We start from the raw sequence: 26,559 nt of genomic DNA, 5'->3' as shown, positions 1-26,559 counted from the left end.
TTTCAGAAACAAACCAAAAAAAACACACAAAAGTGATAGCGGTATTATTAGGACAAACGTATGAAGGCAGAAGGCTACTTATAAAAAAAAAAAAAAGAAACTGACTTAAAGTAGGAACCATAGAGATGCGGAACGAGCGGTACGTTCCTAAGGGAAGAATTTCGACAATGGACATTCTGGGCGGGGCAAATGGGTCATGTGAGTGACAGTGCAGGGGGCGGGCCTATAGTCTTGGCAGTACATAGCGGAGAGAGGAGCTGATTTACCTGTCTGGGAGGTAAGGAGAAGAATTCGGGAAGGGATTTTATAATAACCTTATAGGAGTGAGAATTGATGGGATAAACCCCGCCCCTCTCCACTAATGAGGGGAGGAGTTACCTCCATGTGTTGTGCTCCTCACTCAGTGGTCACAGCCATGGCAACACAACACCCCTCCCCCACACCGGTCTGTATATGTGGGAGCACCCCCCCCCCCCACACCGGTCTGTATATGTGGGAGCACCCCCCCCCCACACCGGTCTGTATATGTGGGAGCACCCCCCCCCCCCCCACACCGGTCTGTATATGTGGGAGCACCCCCCCCCCCCACACCGGTCTGTATATGTGGGGGCACCCCATCCCCCACACACCGGTCTGTATATGTGGGGGCACCCCTCCCCCGCACACTGGTCTGTATATGTAGGGGCACCCCCCCTCCCCCGCATACCGGTCTGTATATGTGGGGGCACCCCCCTCCCCCACACACAGGTCTGTATATGTGGGGGCACCCCCCTCCCCCGCATACCGGTCTGTATATGTGGGGGCACCCCCCTCCCCCGCATACCGGTCTGTATATGTGGGGGCACCCCCTCCCCCACACACAGGTCTGTATATGTGGGGGCACCCCCTCCCCCACACACAGGTCTGTATATGTGGGGGCACCCCCCTCCCCCACACACAGGTCTGTATATGTGGGGGCACCCCCTCCCCCACACACAGGTCTGTATATGTGGGGGCACCCCTCCCCTACACACAGGTCTGTGAATGTGGGGGAGCCTCTTAAACCCTGTTGCTGCCAGGCCCATTTTTTGCGGCGGGGTTTTTTGTTTACATCTATAAAAAGATCATTCTAGGCCTGAAGATCACTTAACACTTTTTATGTCGCATGATATTTGCGCAACAGTTCTGGAAGAACGAAACCTTTCAGTAAAGAAAAAAAAAATACGCTAAAGTGAATTTTCGACCACACAAACACGATATATATTACCCCAATTTTCTGGTATATTATAAAAGACGAATGTTGGGCCGAGTAAATGGATACCCCACGTGTCAGGCCTTAGAACTATGTGAGAAACTGCGACAAGCTGCAGTCCCCTGCATTGTCCATAGGTGACGCTATAAGAGCCCCCGCAGGCCATCAGTTTAGAGTGAGCGGGTATAGAAGGGTGTAGAATTTATTGTTCTCATTCTGCCGTCCGCGGTGATATGTGACGTGTTGTGCAGTCAATGTCCTGGTGCACAGGCACTCCCGATGTGTGCAATTATATTCACACATCAGTGTACGTGGGAGTGGGCGGCCTCAAAACCTTTTTGGCCGATATTTTAAGTGATTGAATGTAACCTTTTTTTTTTTTTTTTTTTTACGCTTTTTTTATGTTTTTTTTTTTTTGTACTTAACATTTTTTTTTTACATCACTTAAGAGACCTAAAGTCCCATATATGATGCACTTTTTGGTGACAGGCTCTCTATAAATGAGGCAACAGGGGTCTAAAAGACCCTCAATGTCTCACTCGTCCTCTAATCAAGCTAATGGAACGCAGATTACATTCCATTAGCTTCTTCCCCAGCTGTACTGGCTGGGAAAAGGGACCCAATAATGACATTTTACACATCACTTAGGGGGGTCAGTAACAGGAAGGAGAGATCAGCCAATAGTTGTTCGTTGGTCTCCCCCCGCCCCTCCCCTCCCCTCCGCCATGCTCATCCTAGGTCAGCCAATGGGTCTGCAGAGCCCAGGAATCATGGGGGGGGGGGCACACATGGGGGGAAGGCGTCCTTAACTGGGATGTGGGGAAGTGATCAGCCACCTGACCGCTTCCATCTGACAGTCGTTTGCAAAAAAATTAAAAAATCCACCCAATGTAGATTTTATGTTGCTGGCAGCGAAAGGGTTAAACTTTGGACAGTTGATGACAGCTCTCCCTATCCCCAATCTTATACCCCCCCCCCCCCTGTTTCCTTAGTGACCTTATAAACAGTCGTAGAGGGAAGGAGTTATTCGCAGAGCTTTGTACACTAAAGCCTCCTACACACGGTCAGACTTTCCGATGGGAATTCTGTGATGTCAGGCTGTTGGTGGAAAATCCGACCGTGTGTACGCTCCATCAGACAATTGTCGGATTTTCTGCGGACAAATGTTGGATGGCAGGTTTTCAACTTTTCCTCAGACAAATGTCTGTTGTCGGATTTTCTGATCGTGTGTACACAAGTCCGCCGGACAAAAGTCCAAAGTACAAACACGCATGCTCGGACGCAAGGACGAGCCGGAAGCAGTCGGTCTTGTAAACTAGCGCTCGTAATGGAGAATTAACATTTGTGACGTGGAAAATTATGAAATCTGGAAATGCAGCGCACAATTCTCTTCTTCTTTAATGGGATAATAATGAAGCTGCTTTGCTGGTGATACTGATGGAGTTATTGCAAATTCATTTTCAAGGGCTTTTTTTCTAGTGATATAAAGAATAATATTATTATGCTTTTTTTTTTTCTTTTTTTTTTTTTTTTTTTTTTATTAGGGCAAGTTACCACAACACCATAAACCCAGAGTTTTTAAGATCAAAGATACAACTATGTTGGTGTCCCTTGTCAATTTTACATTGTATTTTTTTGCCTACTCCCAAACTGTCATTTGTAGTAAAACACATAGCCAAGTATTCTACACAATGTTTTTATTGTGCATTAAAAAAAGAAACAAATAAAATTACATATGCCATCTGCCAATAGAAAATAACCAAAAAGTGCATTCTATGCATCCAAAAATATAGAAAATATAACAAATCAAATCATTATTCAACCAAACAAATAATGTCAAAGCAATAACTCCAAGGCCAATAATAACGTGTTATCTCCTCCAATTCCGCAACATGGCTGGTTGACGAACGGCCGTTCAGAAACTAACTGAAAAGTGCAGAATGAAAAGTGTGAATCAACACTCACCAAACTTCTACTAACATGAAATTAGCAGAAGGAGCCCAAAGGTTGGCACTAAAGAGTTGAAAAAACACGTAGTACATCACTACGTTCGTATTTGTTTGCCAACAATTGTGTGGCCGTGTGTATGCAAGACAAGTTTGAGCCAATGCCCTTCGGGAAAAATTCTACCCGATCGTGTGTACGAGGCTTAAGTTTGCATTGGGACCCCTGAACTTGCATGAATAAACAACAAAGGGGGGTATCGCTGCCTGAGAGCCTGCGCTCCAAGGACTGGGCGGTGTACAAGAGACTAGTGGTTTCCATGGCAACTACTACTCCTTTTAGGTACAATGTGGGAGCGGTTTTCCTGCAACACTTTACAGCAAACACTGACATCGGTCCCCGTCATCAGAGGGACGAATATGATGTCCCTCAGCCTGGAGAAGGGTGGGAGATGGCAAACGGTCATTAGGATTTAATACATTCCCAATATTACTGCTGAGGGCCTGCCGACTCTATGCTGGTTACTTCCCATTCTCACAGTGTGCACCCAGGGGTGTCATTACAGTGCAACTAAAGGCATTTTTTTTTAAATAGAGTGGAAAGGGATTATAACCCCTGTCAGTTTTTATTGCTGCCTCTGTCCCTGTTAGGGAGAGTCACCCTCTTGATTTGTCATGTTACCATCAATTTACCATCAATTTGTCATTAAAGGGGACCTTCAGTAATTTTTTTTTCAACTTTCCATCTATTAAATCTTTTGCCCTTGTTTTTTTAAAGCAGAGTTCCCCCCCAAAAGTGGAACTTCCGCTCATTTGCTTCCCCCCCTCCACAATTGGCACCTTTCGTGGGGGAGGGCGAAAGGATACCTTTCTTTGACACGTATCCTGTTCCCACTTCCGGGAGCCACAGCCACGGTTATTGACATCACCGCTTAGCTCTCGCCTCTTTCCCCTGTCGCTGGGTCAGTAGGAGAGAGGAGCAGAACCTCGTGCATGCGCAGTAGGGTTCCAAGCGTGACGCAATGGCGGTGGCAGGCACCCGACAGCTGATGGAAACATCAGCTGCAGTGCCGACATCGCTGGACTCCAGGACAGGTAAGTGTCCGATTATTAGAAGGATTTAATTTTTGCAGCGATGGGCGGAACTCCGCTTTAACTTTGGATCGTAAATTTCTTTCTTTTTTTTCCAGTAAATGCCTTATACAGCCCACTTCCTGTTGTCTGGTCATTAGCCTAGGATAAGTTACACCTTTTGTACCTACAGGAAAACCTATAATAAGGTTTATCTGTAGGTACTGCGAATATCTCCTAAACGTGCACCATTTCGGAGATATTCAGAGTGCATGCAGCCGATGACATCACCGCGGCATGCGCTCTGAAGGTCTGGCGGTCGGAGTGCGCACTCATAACTTCCTTCAAACTAACCTGATCTCCCTCCTCTGGGCCACATGTCCTACCATTCATAGCACCATGCTTGCCCCATACGAGCTGCTTTCAATCACTTCCACATTAGAGGAGGAGCAGAGGCGTGTCGTAGGGCCGGTCCACATGTGTGCGGTGTGTTTTTTGGCACGTCGCATTTTTATACACGTTTTGCATACGCTTTTAATCGCTCTACCATTGAACTATATTATAACACATGTTTTAATTAAACTGTATCAAAGTTGCAGCATGCAGGACTTTGATGCTCATTCATCAAAACACCCATTCTAATAGAGTTTAATGGTAGAGCGCTTAAAATTACAACTCGCCCAAAACTAACCGCACACATATGTGAAACGGCCCTTGGTGAGAATGCTGCCGGTACCTTAGTGGCTCTCACTTTGTGTTCCATCTGCCTGTCAGACTTTTGAAAACTTATTTTACTGACCTGGAAGAGAAATAACAGCCTCTCTTTCCTTTCCACTGTAGATAAGAGGCCAATATAACATCCCAGAGATGTTCAACTTCTTCAGGAAAGGTCAAGACGTCAAGAAAAGCCCGACACAGGACAAAGAGTCCGATGGGTTTGTCTTCCTGGGTAAGTAGATCCTGGATGGATGCATTGTGTTGCCTTTATGGCTCTTTGCACATCACACGTCCCTACACATGTACGATCCAACCGGATGATCTATTAATACTGCCTACATGTATTCAGTGCCTATATCTGTCATGCTGATCCACTGCTTCAAAGCTTTCCAAGGCACTGCCCCTGAGAAAGTATATCGATCTCAAGTTTTGGCTTCAGTGGTTACATGCTGATTTTGAGCTAGAGACTTAGAAAGGGACAAAACCAGAGATAGCCAGGCAAAGTAGTATTTTCAGAAGGACCCCATCAGTGGGAGGAATAGTGACCCATTGCTGGTATCAGTTGCCCCATGATTGGTGTCAGTGGGAGGAATAGTGGGGTTGATTTACTAAAACTGGAGAGTGCAAAATCTGATGCAGCTCTGCACAGTAGCCAATCGGCTTCTAACTTCAGCTTGTTCAATTAAGTTAGTAAATCAACTCCAGCATCCTATCTTTGGTATCAGTGGGATGAATAGTGCCCCGTTGTTGGTATCATTGAGAGGAAAAGTGCTCCATTGTTGGTATCATTGAGAGGAAAAGTGCTCCATTGTTGGTATCATTGAGAGGAATAGTGCCCCATTGTTGGTATCATTGAGAGGAATAGTGCCCCAATTGTTGGTATCATTGAGAGGAATAGTGCCCCATTGTTGGTGTCATTGAAAGGAATAGTGCCCCATTGTTGGTGTCAGTGAGAGGAATACTGCTCCATTGTTGGTATCAGTGAGAGGAATAGTGCTTACTTGTTGGTGTCAGTGAGAGGCACAGCGCTCCATTGTTGGTGTCAGTGAGAGGCACAGCGCTCCATTGTTGGTATCAGTGAGAGGAATAGTGCCCCATTGTTGGTGTCGGTGGAAGGAATAGTGCTCCATGGCTGTTGTCAGTGAGAGGATTAGTGCTTTGTCATTTGTATTAGTAGCAGAAGTTGTACCCCATTGTTTTTTGTTTTGTTTTTAAAGATGGTGTTTATTGAATTTCTAAATTTTACAAAACACAAGTATCATAACAATAAACTCTCACAACCTTTTACACAGTATGTTTCCTGTGCAATTTGCATGTACAGTACAGTATATCCATTACAAAGTGCTGCCTGGTTATACAATATCCAGCCAAAGCTATCTGAAAGGAGTATACATAATAAGACATGGTCACAGGAGCCCAGCTGGGTTACATAGTACTGGTAAGTTGGTCCAAGGCCCCCAAATTTTCTCAAAGCTTTTTGCAGATCTCCTAGTAATGTATTTAAGTTGGTTCATTGGGAGAGCAGAATTAATTAACTGTCTCCACTCCGAGGTTGGTGGAAAAGATCTCTTCCAGGTGATTAAAATACTCTTGTTGGTGTAAAAGTAAAGTATACATAGTAGTTTTTTTGGTATGAGAGCTAAACAGTAAGGTCCTCCACCAGCCCCATCAGACAGACCTAAGGGCACTGAACACTTGCTGACCGTAGGCCAACATATGACATCATAGACTTTGAGTGGATATATTTGGATGATGGTTGCAGCAGCAGACATCATTCAAAAATCTAAATTTTCAGCAGGCGATTCACTGCAATGTAAAGTCATCATAGCAGCTGGTTAGCTGCTTGATTGCTTCTACAGGCGGCGGGAGGGGACCCCTCCTCCCGCCGCCCTGTGGTGCTTCTCCGGTCTCTCTCGTGTGAACGGGGAAGCGGAGAATGAAACTGGCAGTGGTGGCAGCGGTTTACCATACAGCTGTCCAAATGGTCCCCGGACATCTCTATAACAATCAGAGGCCATTTTTGTTTTTGCTGGAAAGCCTGAGATCGATTTTTTTTTTTTGATCTTAGCCTTTCCAGTCTAGAGGAGAGATGTGTGGCCTTCTGGACCCCAGATCTCTCTGTAAAAGGACCTGCCGTGCCCTATTCCTATTCAAGAGATGTTTACATTTCTTGTAATAAGAATAAAAGTGATCAAAAAATAAGAAATTTAAGGGAAAATGTAAAACTAAAATAAAAAATAAATTTTTTTAAGAGCCCCCGTCTCCTCATGCTAGCATGCACAATTGAACACCTAGATGGTCGCACCCGCATATGTAAAAGGAGTTCAAAACCGCACATGGTATCGCCTTAGAGGAAATTTTAGGTGTCATGTACCTTTCCTCAAAATCCTCCCAATCCTCTTGAGAGAGCTGGGGATCACTTCATGGCATATTAGGTGGTCAGCTCTCCGATGGTCTGTGCAGTCGGCTGATCCCCGGTTGCTGCACATTTCATTACACTTTGGCTGGCCATACATCAGGCCATTTTCTTTCCTTTAACCTTGGGTTGAAGGAAAGAAAATTGCTTGATTCCTAACATGACACCAAAGCCAGCCATAGACTGATTGAAATTTGGCTTGTTTAGTGGGAACCGGGCAATTTTTTTTTTCGATCCATCTATGGGCAGGCTGCTTGTACTGAAGTCTATCAATTGATTTCAGCACAACCAGCCTGTCAGGTTTTTTCATACAGTTACTGCTGCCAGCGGCATTAATGGTACAACCGGCAGCATTAATCGTATTCTGACGGCAGGGAAACCTCCTGCTGCCAGAATACAATAGCGCAGCGGGAATTCCAACCAGCCTGCCCATAGATGGATCAGAATTGTGTTGGTTCAATTTCGATTGATTTTGTATTATGTTAAGAGAATGTATAAAAGATATGGGATTTTAAAGGGGCAAATCATACAAAACAACAAAATATAAAAGAAATATATATACAAATTTTATTAAAAGCAATACATGCAGTATACTCATGGCTATGGATGTAGGCAAGGCATCCTATAAATCGCAATGGTTTACTGTAATCACGTTCTGGTTTTCTACATGTTTTGCCATATGGCTTCTTCAGGAAACAACATGAAGGTTCTTTTAATATTGAGACATGTATTTCAACAACTTTAGTTGTGAAGAAGACATGGCGAAACATGTAGAAAACCAGAACACGATTACAGTAAACCATTGTTATTTATAGGATGCCTTGCATACATCCTGCTGAACTCAGAAGGTTTTTTTACCTTCATGCATAGAATACATGAAGGTTAAAAAAACCTTGTGCCTTTTCAACTACTTTAACATTGAGGATAGAGATCAGATTCTTTGCATACTGTTTTTTGGCCAGTAGAGGGCAGCCTTGCAACTATTCTCAGTAAAGAATAAATGCAAACTCTTCAAGGTTCAGGTATCATGTACAAGTACGAGACATTCCAGAGCTTTAGAGAGGCTTTATGGCCTGGAGCTGGGTCGGAGCTCAGGAGGCAGTCCAAGGTTAGAAGTGGGTAACTGCATCTGGGCTGGAGTTGAATTCGGAGTTTAGCTGCATCTCTGGAGGCTCCTTTGAATGACTGACATAAAATGACATGGGTCTGTATGCTGCACATTTTCTACTTGCAAAGTGCAAACCAAGGAGAGTCCTTCATTAAAAATTCCCTAGAGGCTCAAGTAAAGCAGTACCTTATTGCTGCTTCTTTCTTTGATCGGTGACAGATATAACCGTAGTGTACACATTCCGAGTGCAGAAAAGATGGATTCTCTTATGTCCGATCATGTCATTAAATGACTAGACTTTTGCTGATGTGGTAAGCAGAGGAGGAAGCCCAGACCAGCATTTTCTCCAGGAGGGTAAGTACTTTATTTATTGGCATATAACACTCACCTTTTCACCATGAAAATCGGGTGCAAATAGCGTGTGCGTTTTATACACCAATACCTACATTTTAGCTGACTCGGACGGGACAAGGAGGGGGCGGGACGAGCGCCGTCAGATCACATACAGTGAGAATCTCCTGTTTACTTGGCGGCCTCTGTAATAAGAAGTCCCGTCTTCTGGGCCGCCATTGGACCACTGTTTTGGAGATTCTAACTGTATGTAATCTGTCGGTGCTCATCCCGCCCCCTCCCTGACCCTTTTAGGCTGAAGATGGGCATCGATCAGGCTGCATTGAAGGCAGTGGTGAGGCTGCTGCATTGAAGGAAATGGTGAGGCTGCATTGATGGCAGTGGTGAGGCTGCTGCATTGATGGCAGTGGTGAGGCTGCTGCATTGAAGGAAATGGTGAGGCTGCATTGATGGCAGTGGTGAGGCTGCTGCATTGATGGCAGTGGTGAGGCTGCTGCATTGAAGGAAATGGTGAGGCTGCATTGATGGCAGTGGTGAGGCTGCTGCATTGATGGCAGTGGTGAGGCTGCTGCATTGATGGCAGTGGTGAGGCTGCTGCATTGATGTGGGCTGATGAGGCTGCATTGATGGCACTTGTGATGCTGCAGATGGGCATTGATCAGGCTGCATTGATGGCAGTGGTGAGGCTGCTGCATTGATGGCAGTGGTGAGGCTGCTGCATTGATGGCAGTGGTGAGGCTGCTGCATTGATGGCAGTGGTGAGGCTGCTGCATTGATGTGTGCTGATGAGGCTGCATTGATGGCACTTGTGATGCTGCAGATGGGCATTGATCAGGCTGCATTGATGGCAATGGTGAGGCTGCAGATGGGCAATGACCCTTATTTTGCTTCAAAGTTTGTTTGTACGTTTTTTTTTTCCCTGAAACTTCCCTCTTAAAATGAATGTGCATTTTCATACGCTGACAAATACGTTATTTCACAGCAAGACCGTTCATATATCTGTGTAGTTTTTGGTCCATAAAGCTCCATAGAACCTCCTCTCCAGGGGGGAAGTTTTTTATTCTCCCCCAGGAAATGATTGTCCAACACATGAGCGAGATGAAGCGCATGACTTCGTATACTTCATCTAGTACTTGTGCAGTATGACATCACTGTGAAAGCTTGCAGTTTATGTTATGTCACCAAAAGTATTGGGACACCTGCCTTTACACACACATGAAATTTAATGGCATCCCAGTCTTAGTCCGTAGGGTTCAATATTGAGTTGGCCAATCCTTTGCAGCTATAACGGCTTCAACTCTTCTTGGAAGTCTGTCCATGAGGTTGAGGAGTGTGTCTATGGGAGTGTTTGACCGTTCTTCCAGAATTGTATTTGTGAGGTCAAGCACTGATGTTGGATGAGAAGGTTCGCACTCTCCGCTCTTATTCATCCCAAAGGTGTTTTATCAAGGTGAAGTCAGGACTCTGTGCAGGCCAGTCAAGTTTCTCTACCCCAAACTCGTTCATCCATGTCTTTTTGGATGAAACAGGTAAGTTCTGCAGTGGCATGCAGTCATGTTGGAATAGGAAGGGGCCATCCCCAAACTGTTCCCACAAAGTTGGGAGCATGAAATTGTCCAAAATATCTTGGTATGCTGACGCTTTAACAGTTCCCTTCACTGGAACTAAGGGGCCAAACCCAACCAATGAAAAACAACCCCCACACCATAATCCCCCCTCCACCAAATGATTTGGACCAGAGCACCAAGCAAGGTCTATAAAGACATGAATAAGCGAGTTTGGGGTGGAGGAACTTGACTGACCTGCACAGAGTCCTGACCTTAATCCAACAGAACACCTTTGGGATGACTTAGAGTGGAGACTGTGAGCCAGGCCTTCTCATCCAACATCAGTGCCTGACCTCACAAATGCGCTTCTGGAAGAATGATCAAACATTCCCATAGACACCCTCCTAAACCTTGTGGGACAGCCTTTCGTAGAAGAGTTGAAGCTGTTATAGCTGCAAAGGGTGGGCCAACTCAATATTGAACCCCACGGACTAAGACTGGGATGGCATTATTTTGTGTGTGTAAAGGCAGATGTCCCAATACTTTTGGTAATATCGTGTAGGTAAATTTCCTCTGAATGGGGACATTGCCTTCCCAGGGAGCATCAGTACAGCCAGGGCTATAGTATCCCTGCCTTCAGGAAAACGAGGACATGCAAGACATAAAAGGTAAGTCAAGTGAAAAAACAAAAAAAAAAAGACTGCAATGGGCACATGAGCATCATAATTGGACCAGGGAGTAATGTAAGAAGGTGGACGGGTCTCATGAATCACGCTTTCTTGTACATCACGTGGATGGCCGGATGTATGTGCGTCACTTACCTGGGAAGAGGTGGCACCAGGATGCAGTATGGGAAGAAGGCAACCCGGCGGAGGCATCCTGATGTTCTGAACGATGTTCTGCTGGGAATCTTTGGGTCCTGCTGCTCATGTGGATGGTACCACCTACCCAAACATTGCTGAAGTACCGCCCTTTATGGAAACTTCCTTTATTCCCGGATGGCAGTGGCCCCTTTTAGCAGGATAATGCCCCCTGCCCTACTGCAAAAATGGTTGAAGAATGAATGAAGAAAGAACACAACGAGTTTGAGGTGTCGACTCAAAATTCTCCATCTCTCAATCTATGGAGCATCTGTGGGATGTGCTGGAAGTCCGATCCATGGAGGCCCAACGCCACAACTTACAGGACTTACATAGTTAGGTTGAAAAAAAGACACAAGTCCATCTAGTTCAACCAGAAAAAAAAACACATAACCATACACTCCCATATACATAATCCTATACCTACAGTTGATCCAGAGGAAGGCGAAAAACCCCAGCAAATCGTGATCCAGTTTGCTACGGCAGGGAAAAAAAATTCCTTCCTGACCCCCCGAAAGATAATCAGATATTCCCCAGATCAACTTTACCTATAAATGTCAGTACTCAGTTATATTATGTACATTTAGGAAATAATCCAGGTCTTTTTTAAAGCAATCTAGTGAGCTTGATTTAAAGGATCTGCTACTGCCTTGGTGCCAGATAATACAACATCATTTCAGAGGTCTAGTGGCATCCATGTCTCGTCAGGTCAGGGCTGTTTTGGCATTAAGAGGGGGCAAAAAGGTAAACCTAATCAACGTTAGGAGGGTCATCATAATGTTATGGCTGATCAGTGTATGTGATCACCCTGATCACCCTAAGGCTCCTTTCACACGGGTGGACCGTTCAGCCTGGTTCACCTGTCAGTTTTTTAGGCCGACCTGAAAGGACACTCCATACAGTTCTATGGAGCGACGGTTGTTAGCGGTGACATGTCCGCTGACATCCGATTCGTTGAATCCAGACGGATGGAAACCCTATTTTCCATCCGACGATCGGATTGGATCACTGTGCAGGGACGGACCTGTCAGAGCCCCGTTCTCCTCTATGGGGAGATCGGATGAAAGCGGACCGCTTGTCCACTGAGAGGAGAGCAGGGCTCTGACAGGTCCATCCCTGCACAGTGAGTGGAGACGGACCTGTCATCTGCCGGCTCAGCGGGGATCAACGGATCCATCCCCACTAAGCAAGCAGAGTCCGTATAGCCCCGTCTGAAAGGGGCCTTAAGCAAACCTGTGATTTACAGAAGTGGGGAATTCGCCTCCTCAGCAGCATATACTCCCTCAAAAGTGATACTAAAGTCTTGTGTTTTTTTTTCTATTATACTTAAAGCGGGGTTCCACCCTAAAGTGGAACTTCCACTCATCGGAATCCTCCCCCCCCCTCCGGTGTCACAATTGGCACCTTTCAGGGGGGAGGGGGGTGCAGATACCTGTCTAAAACAGGTATTTGCACCCACTTCTGGGCATAGACTCCCACGGGAGTCTATGCTTCTTCCTGTCCCGGCGCGCTGTCTGTTGGGACACACACAGGTCCCAGAGACAGCGCGGATCATTCCTATTGCGCTGCGCGACTCGCGCATGCACAGTAGGGAACCGGGAAGTGAATCCACAACACTTCACTTCCTGATTCCCTCACCGAGAATGGCGGCCGCAGCAGCCGAGAGCTGAGCGATCGATCGGCCTCGGCTCCCGACATCACTGGACCCTGGGACAGGTGAGTGTCCATTTATTAAGTCAGCAGCTGTAGTTTTTGTAGCTGCTGGCTTTTAATATTTTTTTTTACAGTGAAATCCCTTTTTAACTGCTCTGTGTAATGGTTTTGCACAGGGAAGCCCATCTCCTCTTTTTTTTCGGGTCCCTGGCTGGAGCTCCTGGCCCCTCCCTCCTGTTGAGTGCCCCCCTCAGCAAACAGCTTTCTATGGGGGCCCACGAGCCGAGCTGCAGCTCTGTGTGGCCGTTTAGACATGGAGCCGTGGTTCAGCCTACCCACTCCCTCTCCTGATTTACTAACTGAGTTTGATTGGCAGCAGCAGAAGCCAGTGACGCTGCTGCTGTGTCTTAGCCACTCAGGAAGGGAGATTTCCAGATGGCGAAGGCACTCATGGACATCGCTGGATAGAGATGAGGCTCAAGTAAGTATTAGGGGCGGCTGCACACAGAATGCTTTTTATCTTAATGCATAAAATGCATTAAGATAAAAAAATAAAAACTTCTGCCTTTACAACCTCTTTACCTCCCCTACCATTACATTCAGCTGGAAGTGAACACAATATACAGTACATCCAGGTATGGGGGAGTATGTGACACCCTCCTCTTACTTCTCCTATGACCGCTCTGATGCTTGGCCCGCTGTTGTCATATTAGGACAGGGGCAGATTCTTCAAACTTGTTTAACCACTTGACATCCACGCTATAGCCGAATGACGGCCACAGTGCAGATCTGAATTCCCGGGAGGCACGCTCCCTGTAGGGCGTGCGCGCTGTGATCACCGAGTCACTGAGACTCGGGTGATCACCGATCCGAGTAAGGGGCCGATCCCGACCCCCTTGCCATGTGATCAGCTGTCACATGCCAATCACATGCCAATGACAGCTGATCACATGATCAAAACAAAAGTTCGTTGATGGCTTTTTTTTTCTCCTCACACTGACAGTGGAGGAGAAAAGAAAAGCCGATCACCAGCTCATCTTAAAGTGACATCGGTCCCCAAAGAGGAAGAGGCAATTATGCCTCATTTATGCCATCTGACAGTACCCACAGTGCCCACAAGTTCCACCTATCAATGCCCACAAGTGCCACCTATCAATGCCCACCAGTGGTGCCAGTCAGTGATGCCCATCACTGCCACCTATCGGTGCCCATCAGTGCTGCCTTGTCGGCGTACATCAATGATGGACAAAAATTACCCATTTCAAAAATTTATAAACATAAAAAAGAAAAAAAATATATATATTTTTTTTAACAAAAATAACCCAAATGGTGATCAGATACCACTAAAAGAAAGCTCTATTTGTGGGGGAAAAAAATTAATTTGGGTACAGTGTTGTATGCCCGCGCAATTGTCATCCAAAGTGCATCAGCGCTGAAAGCTGAAAATTGGTCTGGATAGGAGGGGGGTTTAAGTGCCCAGTAAGCAAGTGGTTAAAGCAGAACTCAGGGAAAATAGTTTTTTACTCCATGCAGTGTGGCTGTGCCTGCATAGCAAGGGTTAACTTTGTTTTGTCTAGAGATGAACACGGAGCCTATACTCGCCAATACTTCAATCCTCCGGAAAACAGCGATCCCCCACTTCCAGCCATGGACTGTTCCTGCCGTCCTCATGCCCAGAGCCAGTCGGGATGATGTTGGCATCAGTCCACTGCACTAGACCCGGGGGGCGGGGGCGGAAAGAGCGGCAGGGATCGGTTTTGCACTGGAAGGATCGGTGGTTTAGGTGAGTATATCTCGGCAATCCTCTGCATGGGGGAAAACACATTTCTGCTTTAAACTTTAACTAGTGTGGCCCTGAGTCTGCAAAGTGCTTTTATTGCTCACCTCCATCTGCTGAATGGAGCTGCGAGGGAGCAAATAAATGGTAAGTATGTGCTGTTGGGGTTTTTTTTTTTTTAATACATGTAGTATATGAAAGCTGTTTGGCAGGTCAAAGGATTTGTAATTCTGTGTATCTTTTCCTGAAATTTACACAGCTCAGCCACACTGCACCACCCAGTTCAGTTGCGAGAAGGGACCTGATCTTTTTCTGCTGCAGTTTCACTTTCACACACAAGTCACCTTCCCCAAATCCTCCCTGTGACTGGGCAGTGAAAGAAGAAGCAGCACACTAATGAGCTTGTCTCTGTCACTCTGCTCTCTCCTCTTGCCGTGATACAAAAAGTGCCACACTATTAAAAGCAGGATACATTACAATGACATAGATGCAAATAAGTACAAATAAATATTGTGCAAGTACATAAATAATAAAAGATAGTCCAAAGACTCCAAAACGTAAAGGTGAGAGTCCTCAAACAATAGATGTGACATCAAATAGTCCCAAGATGATCACAAAGGGGACACTCTTTATCCTGCACAGATTATAGGGTACTTTAAAGCACCATGAGTGCTCCATCACCTTATGTACAATATAACTCTTACCAGAGCTTGTAGACTCTTTAACCGCTTGCTGACCGTATACTGTATATATACAGCGCTAAGGTGGCTCTCCTGCGCCTGATCACTTACCTAGTACCTGTGCTTCTGGATCTGGGGCGCGAGAGCCACCGCCGGCCCGCTAACGATGTGATTAGACACAGCAGGAGCTGATTGGCGGGTACAGTGGACTCAATGTCCCCTGGCACCCATCAATGCCTCTGTACGCTGACAGAACGGCGATATGCCTAATGTAAACAAGGCAGATCGCCGTTCTGTCCCTACAGAAGACATGGATCCTGTCTCTTTGCTAAGCAGGGGCACCGATCCATGCCTTCTCCTAGTGCGAACCCCTTTGCCACAGTAGTAAAACACTGGCCAGGCACACAGTTAACCCTTTGATCACCCCTGATGTTAATCGCTTCCCTGAGCCAGTGTCATTAGTGCAGTGACAGTGCATATTTTTTAGCACTGATCACTGTATTGGTGTCACTGGTTCCCAAAAAGTGTTGGTTAGTGTCCTGACTGTCTGACGCACTCCCACTATAAATAGCTGGTCGCCACCATTACTAGTAAAAAAAATAAAAAGTAAATAAAAATAGCCCATAAAATAAGAAAAAGACAATTGGCGCAATCTAAAAAAAATGTGAATAATTAAAGAATTATTAATAAAGTAGCTGCTGTCGCTTAAAGAGGGAGTCCACCTACAAAAAAAAAATATTAAAAGCCACCAGCTATAAATACTACAGCTGCTGACTTTTAATAAATGGACACTCGCCTGTCCCGGAGTCCAGCGATGTCGGCAGCCGAGGCCGATCGATCGCTCGGCTCTCAGTTGCTGCCGCCACCATTCTCGGTGAGGGAATCAGGAAGTGAAGCGTTGCGGCTTCACTTCCCAGTTCCCTACTGCGCATGCGCGAGTCGTGCAGCGCAATGGGAATGGTCCGCGCTGTCTCTGGGACCCGTGTGTGTCCCAGCAGACAGCGCGCCAGGACAGGAAGAAGCATAGACTCCCATGGGAAGTGGAAGTGGGAAGTCTTAGACAGGTATCTGTACCCCCCTCCCCCCTGAAAGGTGCCAACTGTGACACCGGAGGGGTTGGAGGGTTCCGATGAGCAAAAGTTCCACTTTAGGGTGGAACCCCGCTTTAAAGTGATTTCAGTCCACCTGCAAAAAAATGTATACCAAAAAACAGTGCTGCGCTACTAAGTGACTCAAAACATTTATAGCATGAATGCAATAATATTATTATAATGACTGTAAAAAAAAAAATGTATATCAAAATTTTGCGTAAATAAATAGTGACTGAAGGCAGGTGAAAAGCTCCTTGATTGGGTTCCAAGAACCCCGATTGTCTTTCCCGTTAGATTTTATATGCAAGGAAAAAGCAACATCTAGTGCTTTCAAATAATATAAAAAGTAGTAGATAGACTCACAAATAAGGCACAATTCGCTTGTGCAAACTGCAAGACATTGAAACGTCCAAATCTTGAAATGGCCTGTGCTATGATGTCAGTACGCAAACTGTGCTCTCTAGACGCGTGTCGCCAGGGTGTTGACTTCTTCAGTAAGGGGTCTGCTTACTGAAGAAGTCAACGCCCTGACGACACGCGTCTAGGGGGTGGAGTTTGAGTACTGACATTATACCATGGCCATGTTGCTTTTTTCTTGGATTTAAAGTCTAACGGGCAAGATGATCAGGGTTCTTGGAACCCAATTAATGAGCTTTTCACCAAAGGAGGTCTTTTGTATCCAGAGCATGCCAGGTGTCTTCATTACCCCCAGAGGGGACAATTGCTGATTTTACTCTTTTATGAGGTGAGCAGCTTGTGAGACCGGTGGTGGAGAGTACTTAATATTGTCTTCACTTGGGGTAAATCGATTTACCACTGGATTCCCTTCAATCAGTCACCATTTATTTGCACAAACTTTTGATATACGTTTTTTTGTATCTTTTCACAGTCATTATAATAATATTATTGCATTCATATTATACATGTTTTGAGTCACTTTCTAAATTGTCAGTCTTTTTGTTTTATAGCACAGAAAACAATAAACACAAAGGTGATCAAACCACCAAAAGAAAGCTATGTTTGTAGGAAATAAAGGACACATATTTTATTGTGTTGCATGACCGCGCAATTGTCAGTTAAAGTAATGCAGTGCCGTATCTCAAAAAAATGGTCTGGTCATGAAGGGAGTAAACCTTCCAGAGATGAAGTGGTAAAGAGTCAACTGTGCATAAATGGTAATATGGTCCCCCTAGGAATGCAATGCCTCCTCTGGGTGATCCACTCCTAAGGCATCTCATCGGTGGATATAAGGTGCTCAACAGCACCACAAGAAAAGAACCAAAAAAGCCACATAGTGTAAAACTGTATATAAAGATTTATTGAAAAGTAAGTACTAACCACTTACAATATAAAATATCACAAGCGCTTGTCTGTAAAAATCGGCAAGCCACTTCCTGGTTCCGAGGTGCGTGGTAACGTCATGAGTGATAGCTCCGCCCTGTGCGTTTTGTCATAGCTGACATCATCAGGGGCACGAAGGCTCTCCTCTTATCACCTCCTTGCACAGTAACAGTGCTTAGTGACTCTTTTTGCTGCTTCTCCCTCCCTCTTTCTGAGCTTTTCTGTGTACAGTAGGCTACAACAGGCTGATACTGAATCAAATCTAGGTATTTGCACTGCTTGCATTAAAAAAATGCATTTAATAATGCATTATTGATTACAGAATTGTGCCTTTTGTCTCAGCCTATGTGTACTGCAAGCCTGATTTCAGCCTTCAGGTGGCATATGGAAGCTCTGTACGAAATCAGATTTCTAGTCATTTGCGAAACTGAAAAATGATTTCATGACCCATAAATGAGTCAGCTAAAGGGTGCTTTCATTTTGTTGGTTCCCTCCTCACATACATATGCTTTATATCAAGGAAAGCATATTGTTATTATTCAAATAAAAATAAGGAATGCCTTTCTTTTTTTTCTTTATACGATTAATATAATCGAGCTGCTTTGTTTCTCAGAACTGTGGCTGCCAATTTTATAGAGAAGTCTGGTGTTTTCTGCTTATCCGTACAGATGTCATAGAACTGAGCCGAGTCCTATCTCCTAATGTTCATAGGAAGTGATAGCATCATTGTTATTATAATGTGTATTCTTTTCTAACAGAAACACAACCAAGATACAGTGGAACCTTGGTTTACAAGTAACGCGGTTAACAAGTGCTTTGAAAGACTAGCAACTTTCAAATCTGACTCGGTTTGTGAGTGTTGTCTCGCGAAGCGAACAGAATTCAAGCTAATGGGCGGTGCAGTACCGCATTTGGCCAGAGGTGCAGGGCCCCAGGGACACTTGGAATGAATCAGAATGACTCGGAAATACTCCGTTCCCGAGTGTTTCTGAGGCTTTCTGTGCTATCCCTGAGTATTTCTGAGGCTCTCTGGCGCCCTCCTCCACCCCTGGCCACATGCGGTATTGCATGTAATAGAAGTCGACGTGGAACAAATTATCTTAGTTTCCATTGACTTCTATGGGGAAACTCGCTTTGATATGTAAGTGCTTTGGATTACAAGCATTCTCCTGGAACGGATTATGCTCGTAATCCAAGGTTCCACTGTATATGGTGGTACTATGTAGCACAATGTATGTAGGTATGTACAAACCCAGTTCCAAAAAAGTTGGGATGCTGTGTAAAATCTACATAATGCAATGATGTATAAATCTCATAACTCTAATTTTGTTCACAATAGAAAAGACATCAAAAATGTAACCACTTTTAGCAAATCGCCGTCATTGTACGTCGGTACTTTGACGTTAAATACCGTTGTTTTGCCAGCAGATAGCTGCCATAACTCTGGTAATTCCAACAACGGCAAGCGGCTGGCTTTCAGATAAAAGTGGTCTCTGCGGCGGATTCGATCACTTTTATCATGGGTGGGAGAGGCCCCCCTCTATCAATGATATTACGTGGCTATCAAGGAAATTGCCTGGATGGAGCCAAGCTGAAGACTCGCACTGTCTACATTCTGGGCGGTGCACCCACATGGATGTCAAGTTGGGAGTAGTGGCTGTGTCCATGTAACCATTGCTTTCCAACTGACAAATGCATGGGGATGCATGGAACACCTGTGCAACCCCATGCGGGTACACAAGGCCCTCACACGGGCAAAACCTGTGCAGTTGTTGGGTAACCCTGGTGCCTGCCAGCTTGAGTCTATAGGTTCAGTGGATACATTATGGGTGGTGCAGGTGCCTGGGAACCTCTTCCATTCAGAACATGAGAATACCTAACAAATACATAATAAATATCCGATTTTGGTCAGATGGGCAGCCGAGTGTATGAGATAAATGTCAGGGTAGAAAATTAAAGCTAATCTGCGGGTATTTCATATCCTCTGAATCAGATTAAACTCAACCTTTTCATGACTGACTGGCGCATACCTAAAAAATATTTCCAAACTGATTTATATGTTTATTAATGTGTATAATAAAAATGTTACTTGTGATAGTGATAAATGAAAGACTGATGAAAAACAGCCTTTCCTTCCCTTCAGATTGTATTCTTCTTCCAAAATTCTTGGAATACCATGTGTTTATAATGAATATTTTTTGGAGACATTGTAAAATGTACAGTGGCGTGATTTACTAAGCTGAAACATGTGAAATACTTCAAATAATTAGAGATATTAAAGTAGTATTTCATTGTTTATTTCATCAAGGAAGTGAACTGAAATGACTACCAGAGCTGGCAACCCTGATACAGGAAACATTGTCCACCACTTAAAGTGGGGTGCCCCCTAAAAAAAAAAAAAAATTAAAAGTAAACAGCTACAAATACTGCAGCTGCTGACTTTTAATAATCGGACACTTACCTGTCCCAGGGTCCAGCGATGCGGGGGAACGAAGCCCCGCCCTCGTTCCCCGATCCGCTCGCGGCGCCGTCATTCTTACTGTGGACGCCGTGATAAGCCGCACAGTCATCTGGGACACGTGACAGGTCCCAGATGACTGTGCGGCGCGAGGGGAAGTGATGTCACCAGCCCGGGCAAGGAAGAAAGCAGACTACGAGGGACCCCCTAGCAACAGGTATTTAGAGGTGAGTAAAACATTTTTTTTTTCCAATTTTTTTTCTTTTTTTTAAGAATTTGAAACAATTTTTTATTTTTTGGTGGCAAAACCACTTTAATGCATTTGGTGAGCCACCATTGAATAACAGGAAGAAGATTTTCAGAATGAATATCGTTGAATGGTGTAGCACAGCCTTTCTCCTTCATACTACAATGAACCCTTGAAATAGAGTTTAGGTCTCAGGGAACCCTTGCTAAGATTAGTGCATTGGGAGGGGGCTTTGGAAAAATGCCCTCTACATTGGTAGTTAGTGGCAAGAATGCCCCCTTACAGCAGTGGCTGGAATGCCACCCTTACAGTTGGATAAAAAGATCCTTGGAGTCATGCCACTGGCTATGCCAAGTGGGGGTTGGACTTGGAACTGTGCAGGCATCATTGGCTAAAGGGTCGATTTGCCACAACTCAAGTAACCCCAAGCAACTTCTTGAGCATGTGTGTCAAACACTAGGCCTGCTGGCCGAATCCGGACCTCCAGATCGTTTCATGTGGCCCTCGCACCTCTGCTGCAGCTGTGGCACCCCCCATAGTCTTCAGCAAAGAAGAGGACAGCCGTGGAGAGGCTTGTCTCTGCCCCTTCACCATGTCTTAACAGTTGGCAGCAGAGAGGACGACAGATCTTCCTACCTGCGGCAGACCGATGTCTTCATCTTAACTTGGGCAGAGTCACTGAACTAAAGTTCAAATACAGCCTTTTGAAAAATGTATGGTTGCTGTATGTTGTGACATGTCAGGGATTTATTTAGGCAGACTTGTAAGGTTACTTGAAGTGTTACTAAACCCACAGCAGTAAAATCAGTCTGTATTTGCAGTAAATAATGCTTGTTATACTCACTATGGAACCTAAGGGGTTAATTCTCTGCATTGTGTAAAAAGGCTGTTTGATCCAGTCTTCTCTGATTCTCCCCTTCTTCCACACTCCCCAGTACATCTTCTGATATAAAAGAGCCTTGGGGGCACTCTGCACATGCTCAGTTTGGTTTGTATTGCTAGAGAGTTTTTTTTTTTTTTTTTTTTCTTGAGAGGGTGCATGTGATCAGCACAGGTCCAATCAGCACTGTCCAGGCAGAGGGTCAGGGGTCCTGCAGCCTCATAGGACAGTTAGAGGAGAATTAAAACTCCTTCCTACAAGCTTTAACCAGACACTGATAGAAGTCACAAGACTGCTATATACTGCTGATGATTAAAGGTGTTTAGCAGTTTATATTTACTTAAATAATTGCATTTCCATGTTCTGTGTACTACGGGAGATCAGATATAGTGAATGCAGGGCCCTGGGTTTAAGAACACTTTAAAAGGTCCACTTTAATAATTAAGTTGTAGTCTGTGGCTCCTGAATTGTGCATGAACTTGTTCATCCCTGAATTATATTAGCATTTTATAGAATAATAAAATGTGACTTTGGGCCACGATTTCCTTTCTTGCTATAGCTGCGATTTTACAGGGAGCCTAAAGAGTGTTGGGGCCGTAAAGGTAAGTTTGTTAATATTAGACGGGGCAGCCAATGTTTAATGTTCTTTAGTTAATGTAAATCAGAGCTTATCTAACATAAGGAGAGTATGTATCTATATGTAAAATAAGTGCTGTATTCATTCCTGGTGCAGGATGGTAAGCTGCGCTGATAGCCGCACAGCTATCTCAGTGATATGAGAGTAACCTTACACTAATTCTCTGCACTCCCTACAGGACAGACTCCGACGGAGAGGCAGAGCGGCCTCGCGCCATATCCCGCGTCAGATCTCCCCTACAGTCTGCCCTACCAGGTAATGTAGAACCCGCCTGCCGGGGAGCTCAACCAGTGCTTTTTGCCTTTTGGTCTCCTGCCAACTTCCTGTAGCCTTTTAGAATTAAAAGCTTTGGAATCCAAGAAAGGTCAATGAATAATGGAAGTGTGTGTTTCAAGAGGTGCCTCGTCGCCGCCAGGCCTTCCCAAGCATGTCAGATTCAAGAAATTCTTAAGTCTGTTTTTTGCTCCTGCACTGTGGAGAGGTAGACAAGGGTGTAAGATAAGAAGGAAAAACGGGTAAATATGCATTTGAAATGCACATCCATAAATTGTTTTACTTGCCAAACAATGTAAATTTGTGTATAGCCGGCCTTGCGATTTACACACCTGCTTAGACAGACAGGTAATGCATTTGTTTCTTGATTAAAGTGATTGTAAAGTCTGAAGGTTTTTGTATTTTAATGCATTCTAGGGGGTCTCCAAACTGTGGCCCGGGGGCCAGATGCGGCCCTTTGCTTGCTTTTATGCAGCCCTTGGGGGAATGTTTCATCCACTGATACTAACAATGAGACATAATTCTCCCCCCCCCCCCCCCACTCATACCAAGGAAGGGACATAGTTTCTCCCAATTACACCAAGATGGGGCACTATCCCCCCCCCTCCATGATACCAACAATGGGGCACATTTTCTCCCAATGACACCAATAATGGGGCCCAAAGTTACCAATGCCGAGGCAAAATTCCCCCAATGAGACCACCAATGGAGAACATTTTCTTCCAGTGACACCAATGATAGGGGACAAGACCTCCAAGTTATTCCAACAGTGGGGCATAATTCCTCCCACTGACACAAATGATGGGGCACAATTTCCCCCATTGACACCAACAATGGGGAACAATTTCTTCCAATGACACCACTAATGGGAGCCAATGACACCAATGATAGGGGGACAATTCCTCCAAGTGATTCCAACAATGGGACACAATTCCTCCCACTGACAATAATGATGGGGCACAATTACTCCCACTGAGACAAACAACCTTTTCTACTCCCAATGGCCACAGTCCGCCCCCCCCCCCCCCTAAAATCTGGAGGACAGTAAACCAGCCCTTTGTTTAGAAAGTTTGGAGACCCCTGCATTAAGATAAAAAAAAACCTTCTGTGTGCAGCAGCCGCCCCTCAGGCCCCCTAATACTTGAGCCAATCTCGATCCAGCGATGTTGCAAGAGAGACTCGGCTGCCTGGGACTCTCCCTCCTCATGGGCTGAGACAGCAGTGAAGCACCATTGGCTCCGGCTGCCATAATTCAAAGTCAGTGAGCCAGAGAGGAGAGAGGGGGGGGCAGGGCCTGTCCATGGCTCTGTGTTTGAATGGACACAGGGACCTGCGACTTGGGTGCCCCCTAGTAAGTTGCTTGCTGTGGGGTCACTCAACGGGAGGGAGGAGCCAGGAGCACTGAAAAGAGGCCAGAGAAGAGGAGGATCTGGGCTCCTCTGTGCAAAACCACTGCATAGAGCAGGTATTTATAACATGTTTGTTTGTTTTTTTTCCAATCACTTTAAAGGATAATGAAAGGTAGTTGTTTGTTAAAATAATTTTTTTTTTATACTTATCTCCTCTGTGCAGTTGCAGAGAGTGACCCCGATCCTCCTCTTCTGGGGTCCCTCAGCAGAGCTCCTGGCTCCTCTTCTCGAGTGCCCCGTTAGAGAGGCGCTCTCCCTCGGGGCACTCATGCGGGCACGTCCCTGTGTCCTGCTGACACAGACAGGGCTAGCCTCCCGCATCATTGGATTTGATTGACAGCATTATAGACCTCACATCTCTCCAGAAAGAGGGCCTGTCATGCACTATTCATATTACAATGACATTCCTTGAAATAGCAATAAAAGTGATCATACTGTTTTCATACATTTTTTTATTTTATTTTTTTAGGAAAAATGTAAAAATTAAAAATAAACAATAAAACTATAGTTAAAGCACCCCCGCATGCTCGCATGAAGAAGCAAACGCATACGTAGGTCACATCCACATATGTAAATTGAATTCAACCCACACATGTGAGGTATAACTGTGAACTTTAGAATGTTTGTAACTCTAAACATGTAACCAGTAAAAAAAAATTTAAGTGTCGTCTATGGAGATTTTTAAGTACTGATGTTTGTCAACATTCCATGAGTGTATGTAATTTTAAAGCGTGACATGTTAGGTTTCTATTTACTGGGCGTAACATCATCTGTCACATTATACACAAAAATCTGGGCTAACTTTACTGTTTTTTTTTTTATTTTATTTTTTATTTTTTTATTTTAGAAAAGGTGTTATTTTTTCCACAAAAAATACGCATTTAAAAATATATATATATATATATTTTTTTTTTTTTTTACATGCGTTGCCGTTCCATGTGCCCCTTGCCCCAAAGGCCATTTTATAGGTGGGGGCAGTGGCCATTTGTTTGTACTTTTTAACTGCTTGCTGTCTGGGCTTACCTTGCAGGGACTTTACACTGGGGTCTCATTTTCAGGTTTGTCCCAATAGAAACAAATATTCGACTCTGGGTAGACGGCAGGGTAGCAAAGCACCAAATTGGAATCCCCTTTATTTTTATTTATTTTATTTTGAGCACAGTGATTCATATTGGTTGGATATTTATGTGTGTTTGTATTGGTAGATGGACTGTTATACAGTATCCGTGATTTTATCTATAGCTGTTGAATTTATCATTTAAACAGACAGCACAACACAGTTTTTGCTGATATCTGTAGTGTAAAAGTGATACAGGTGGCTTTACAACCACCCCATCACTTTTTTTAGTGCTGTGAATGGACATCCTGCCGCCACCAGCGGTGTTTGCCGGACTCTCCTGTTCCTCTGGGGAGTCCAGGACCACGGTAAGTGGCCAGGGTGGCTTCACATGGAAGATGGAGGAACATCCATTCCCTGATTTCCTCTATGAAAAATGAACTACGAAATGACAATGATTTTGTCACTTCCGATTTCAGAGCTGTCATTCCCTGGCTGTTAAAGCTAGGAAAGTAGCTAAGCAAACACAACTTGTGCTTGGTTAGCTGTTTTGAAGGGCAGGGGAGACATTAGGGTTCTAATAGACCCCTGATGTCTCCATTAAGAGGACCTGTCATTGCCCAAAGCTATCGCAAGGGGGCTTATGTGGTAATGTGATATTTGTTGCATTTTCAGATGCCGCCAGCTACCCCCCCACAGCTGAACAGAGGTGATCCCGCAGCCAGCAAGTTGACCAATCAGCTCTCAGAGGGGAATCCAGCGATGGCGGACCTACTCAACGATATCCCTTTCATCCTCGCCCCTCATGTTCTAGAAGTGCATAATATCTGCCAGGAACTTCCAGAGCCTGTGCCTATCTACAATCTGGACGAGAGCTTTTCCCGATTCCACTACGATTTCACCTTGGAGAACTCAGTGCTGTGCGGACTATGAGTACATTTTTGTGTCCTGTCTTACATTTCTCACTAGGCACTTTATTCATGAATATGTACAGATACAGCCTTTACGCTTCCCATCATTGTACATACAAATCCCATTTTCTACCAACAAAGCAATATTTATATTAGTATATTACAGTGTGTCTCCATTCACCCACTACAATACAGACTAACCATTTACTAGAGACATCAATAGAAATCCAGCCTGAACATTCACTAGAGAGCAGTGACCTTACTGAGTATACAGCATATCCATTCACTAGTGTCCAGTGACATCACTGAGAATACAGCTTATAATTTCAGTAAAGACTAATGAGGACACTAAAAATGCAGCCTATCCATTCACTAGAGACCAGTGACCTTACTGAGAATACAGCCACAATTTCATTAACCACTTCAGCTCCGAAAGATTTTACCCCCTTTCTGACCAGAGCACTTTTTACAATTTGGCACTGCATTGCTTTAATGGACAATTGCGTGGTCATGCAATACTGCACCCTTTTTTCCACAAATAGAGCTTTCTTTTGGTGGTATTTGATCACCTCTGCGGTTTTTATTTTTTGCGCTATAAAGAGAAAAAGAGCAACAATTTTGCAGAAAAAAATATATTTTTTACTTTTTGCTATAATAAATATCCCCCAAATTTTAAAAAACAAACAAATTTCTTCATCATTTTAGGCCGATTATATATATTCTTCTACATATTTTTGGTAAAAAAAATTAGCAATAAGCGTATATTGATTGGTTTGGCTCAAAAGTTATAGCGTCTACAAAATAGGGATAGATTTATGGCTTTTTTTTTTTTTTTTTTTTTATTTTTTTACTAGTAATGCGATTTCATTTTTTTAGCGGTACTGCGACATTGCGGTGGACA

At 44.6% G+C, this 26,559-nt stretch overlaps 1 protein-coding gene across 1 annotated transcript; it reads left to right on the top strand.

Annotated features, from left to right (window-relative positions):
- The first annotated feature begins 197 nt into the window (after positions 1-197).
- On the top strand, positions 198-26,184 carry UMAD1 (UBAP1-MVB12-associated (UMA) domain containing 1). The gene is made up of 4 exons (XM_077490731.1): positions 198-277; positions 5,086-5,194; positions 22,187-22,263; positions 25,423-26,184. Exons 2-4 carry the CDS (start codon positions 5,113-5,115, stop codon positions 25,678-25,680), a joined length of 417 nt encoding a protein of 138 aa, XP_077346857.1. The 5' UTR covers positions 198-277; positions 5,086-5,112; the 3' UTR covers positions 25,681-26,184.
- Positions 26,185-26,559: the final 375 nt, after the last annotated feature.

Source organism: Lithobates pipiens, unplaced genomic scaffold (genome assembly GCF_037356315.1).
Source record: "Lithobates pipiens isolate NorthernLeopardFrog02 unplaced genomic scaffold, aLitPip1_a1.2 Scaffold_19, whole genome shotgun sequence".
NCBI classification, from domain to species: Eukaryota; Metazoa; Chordata; class Amphibia; order Anura; family Ranidae; genus Lithobates; species Lithobates pipiens.
The sequence above is the reverse complement of the archived record's forward strand: the minus strand, read 5'-3'. Positions and strand labels throughout refer to the sequence as shown.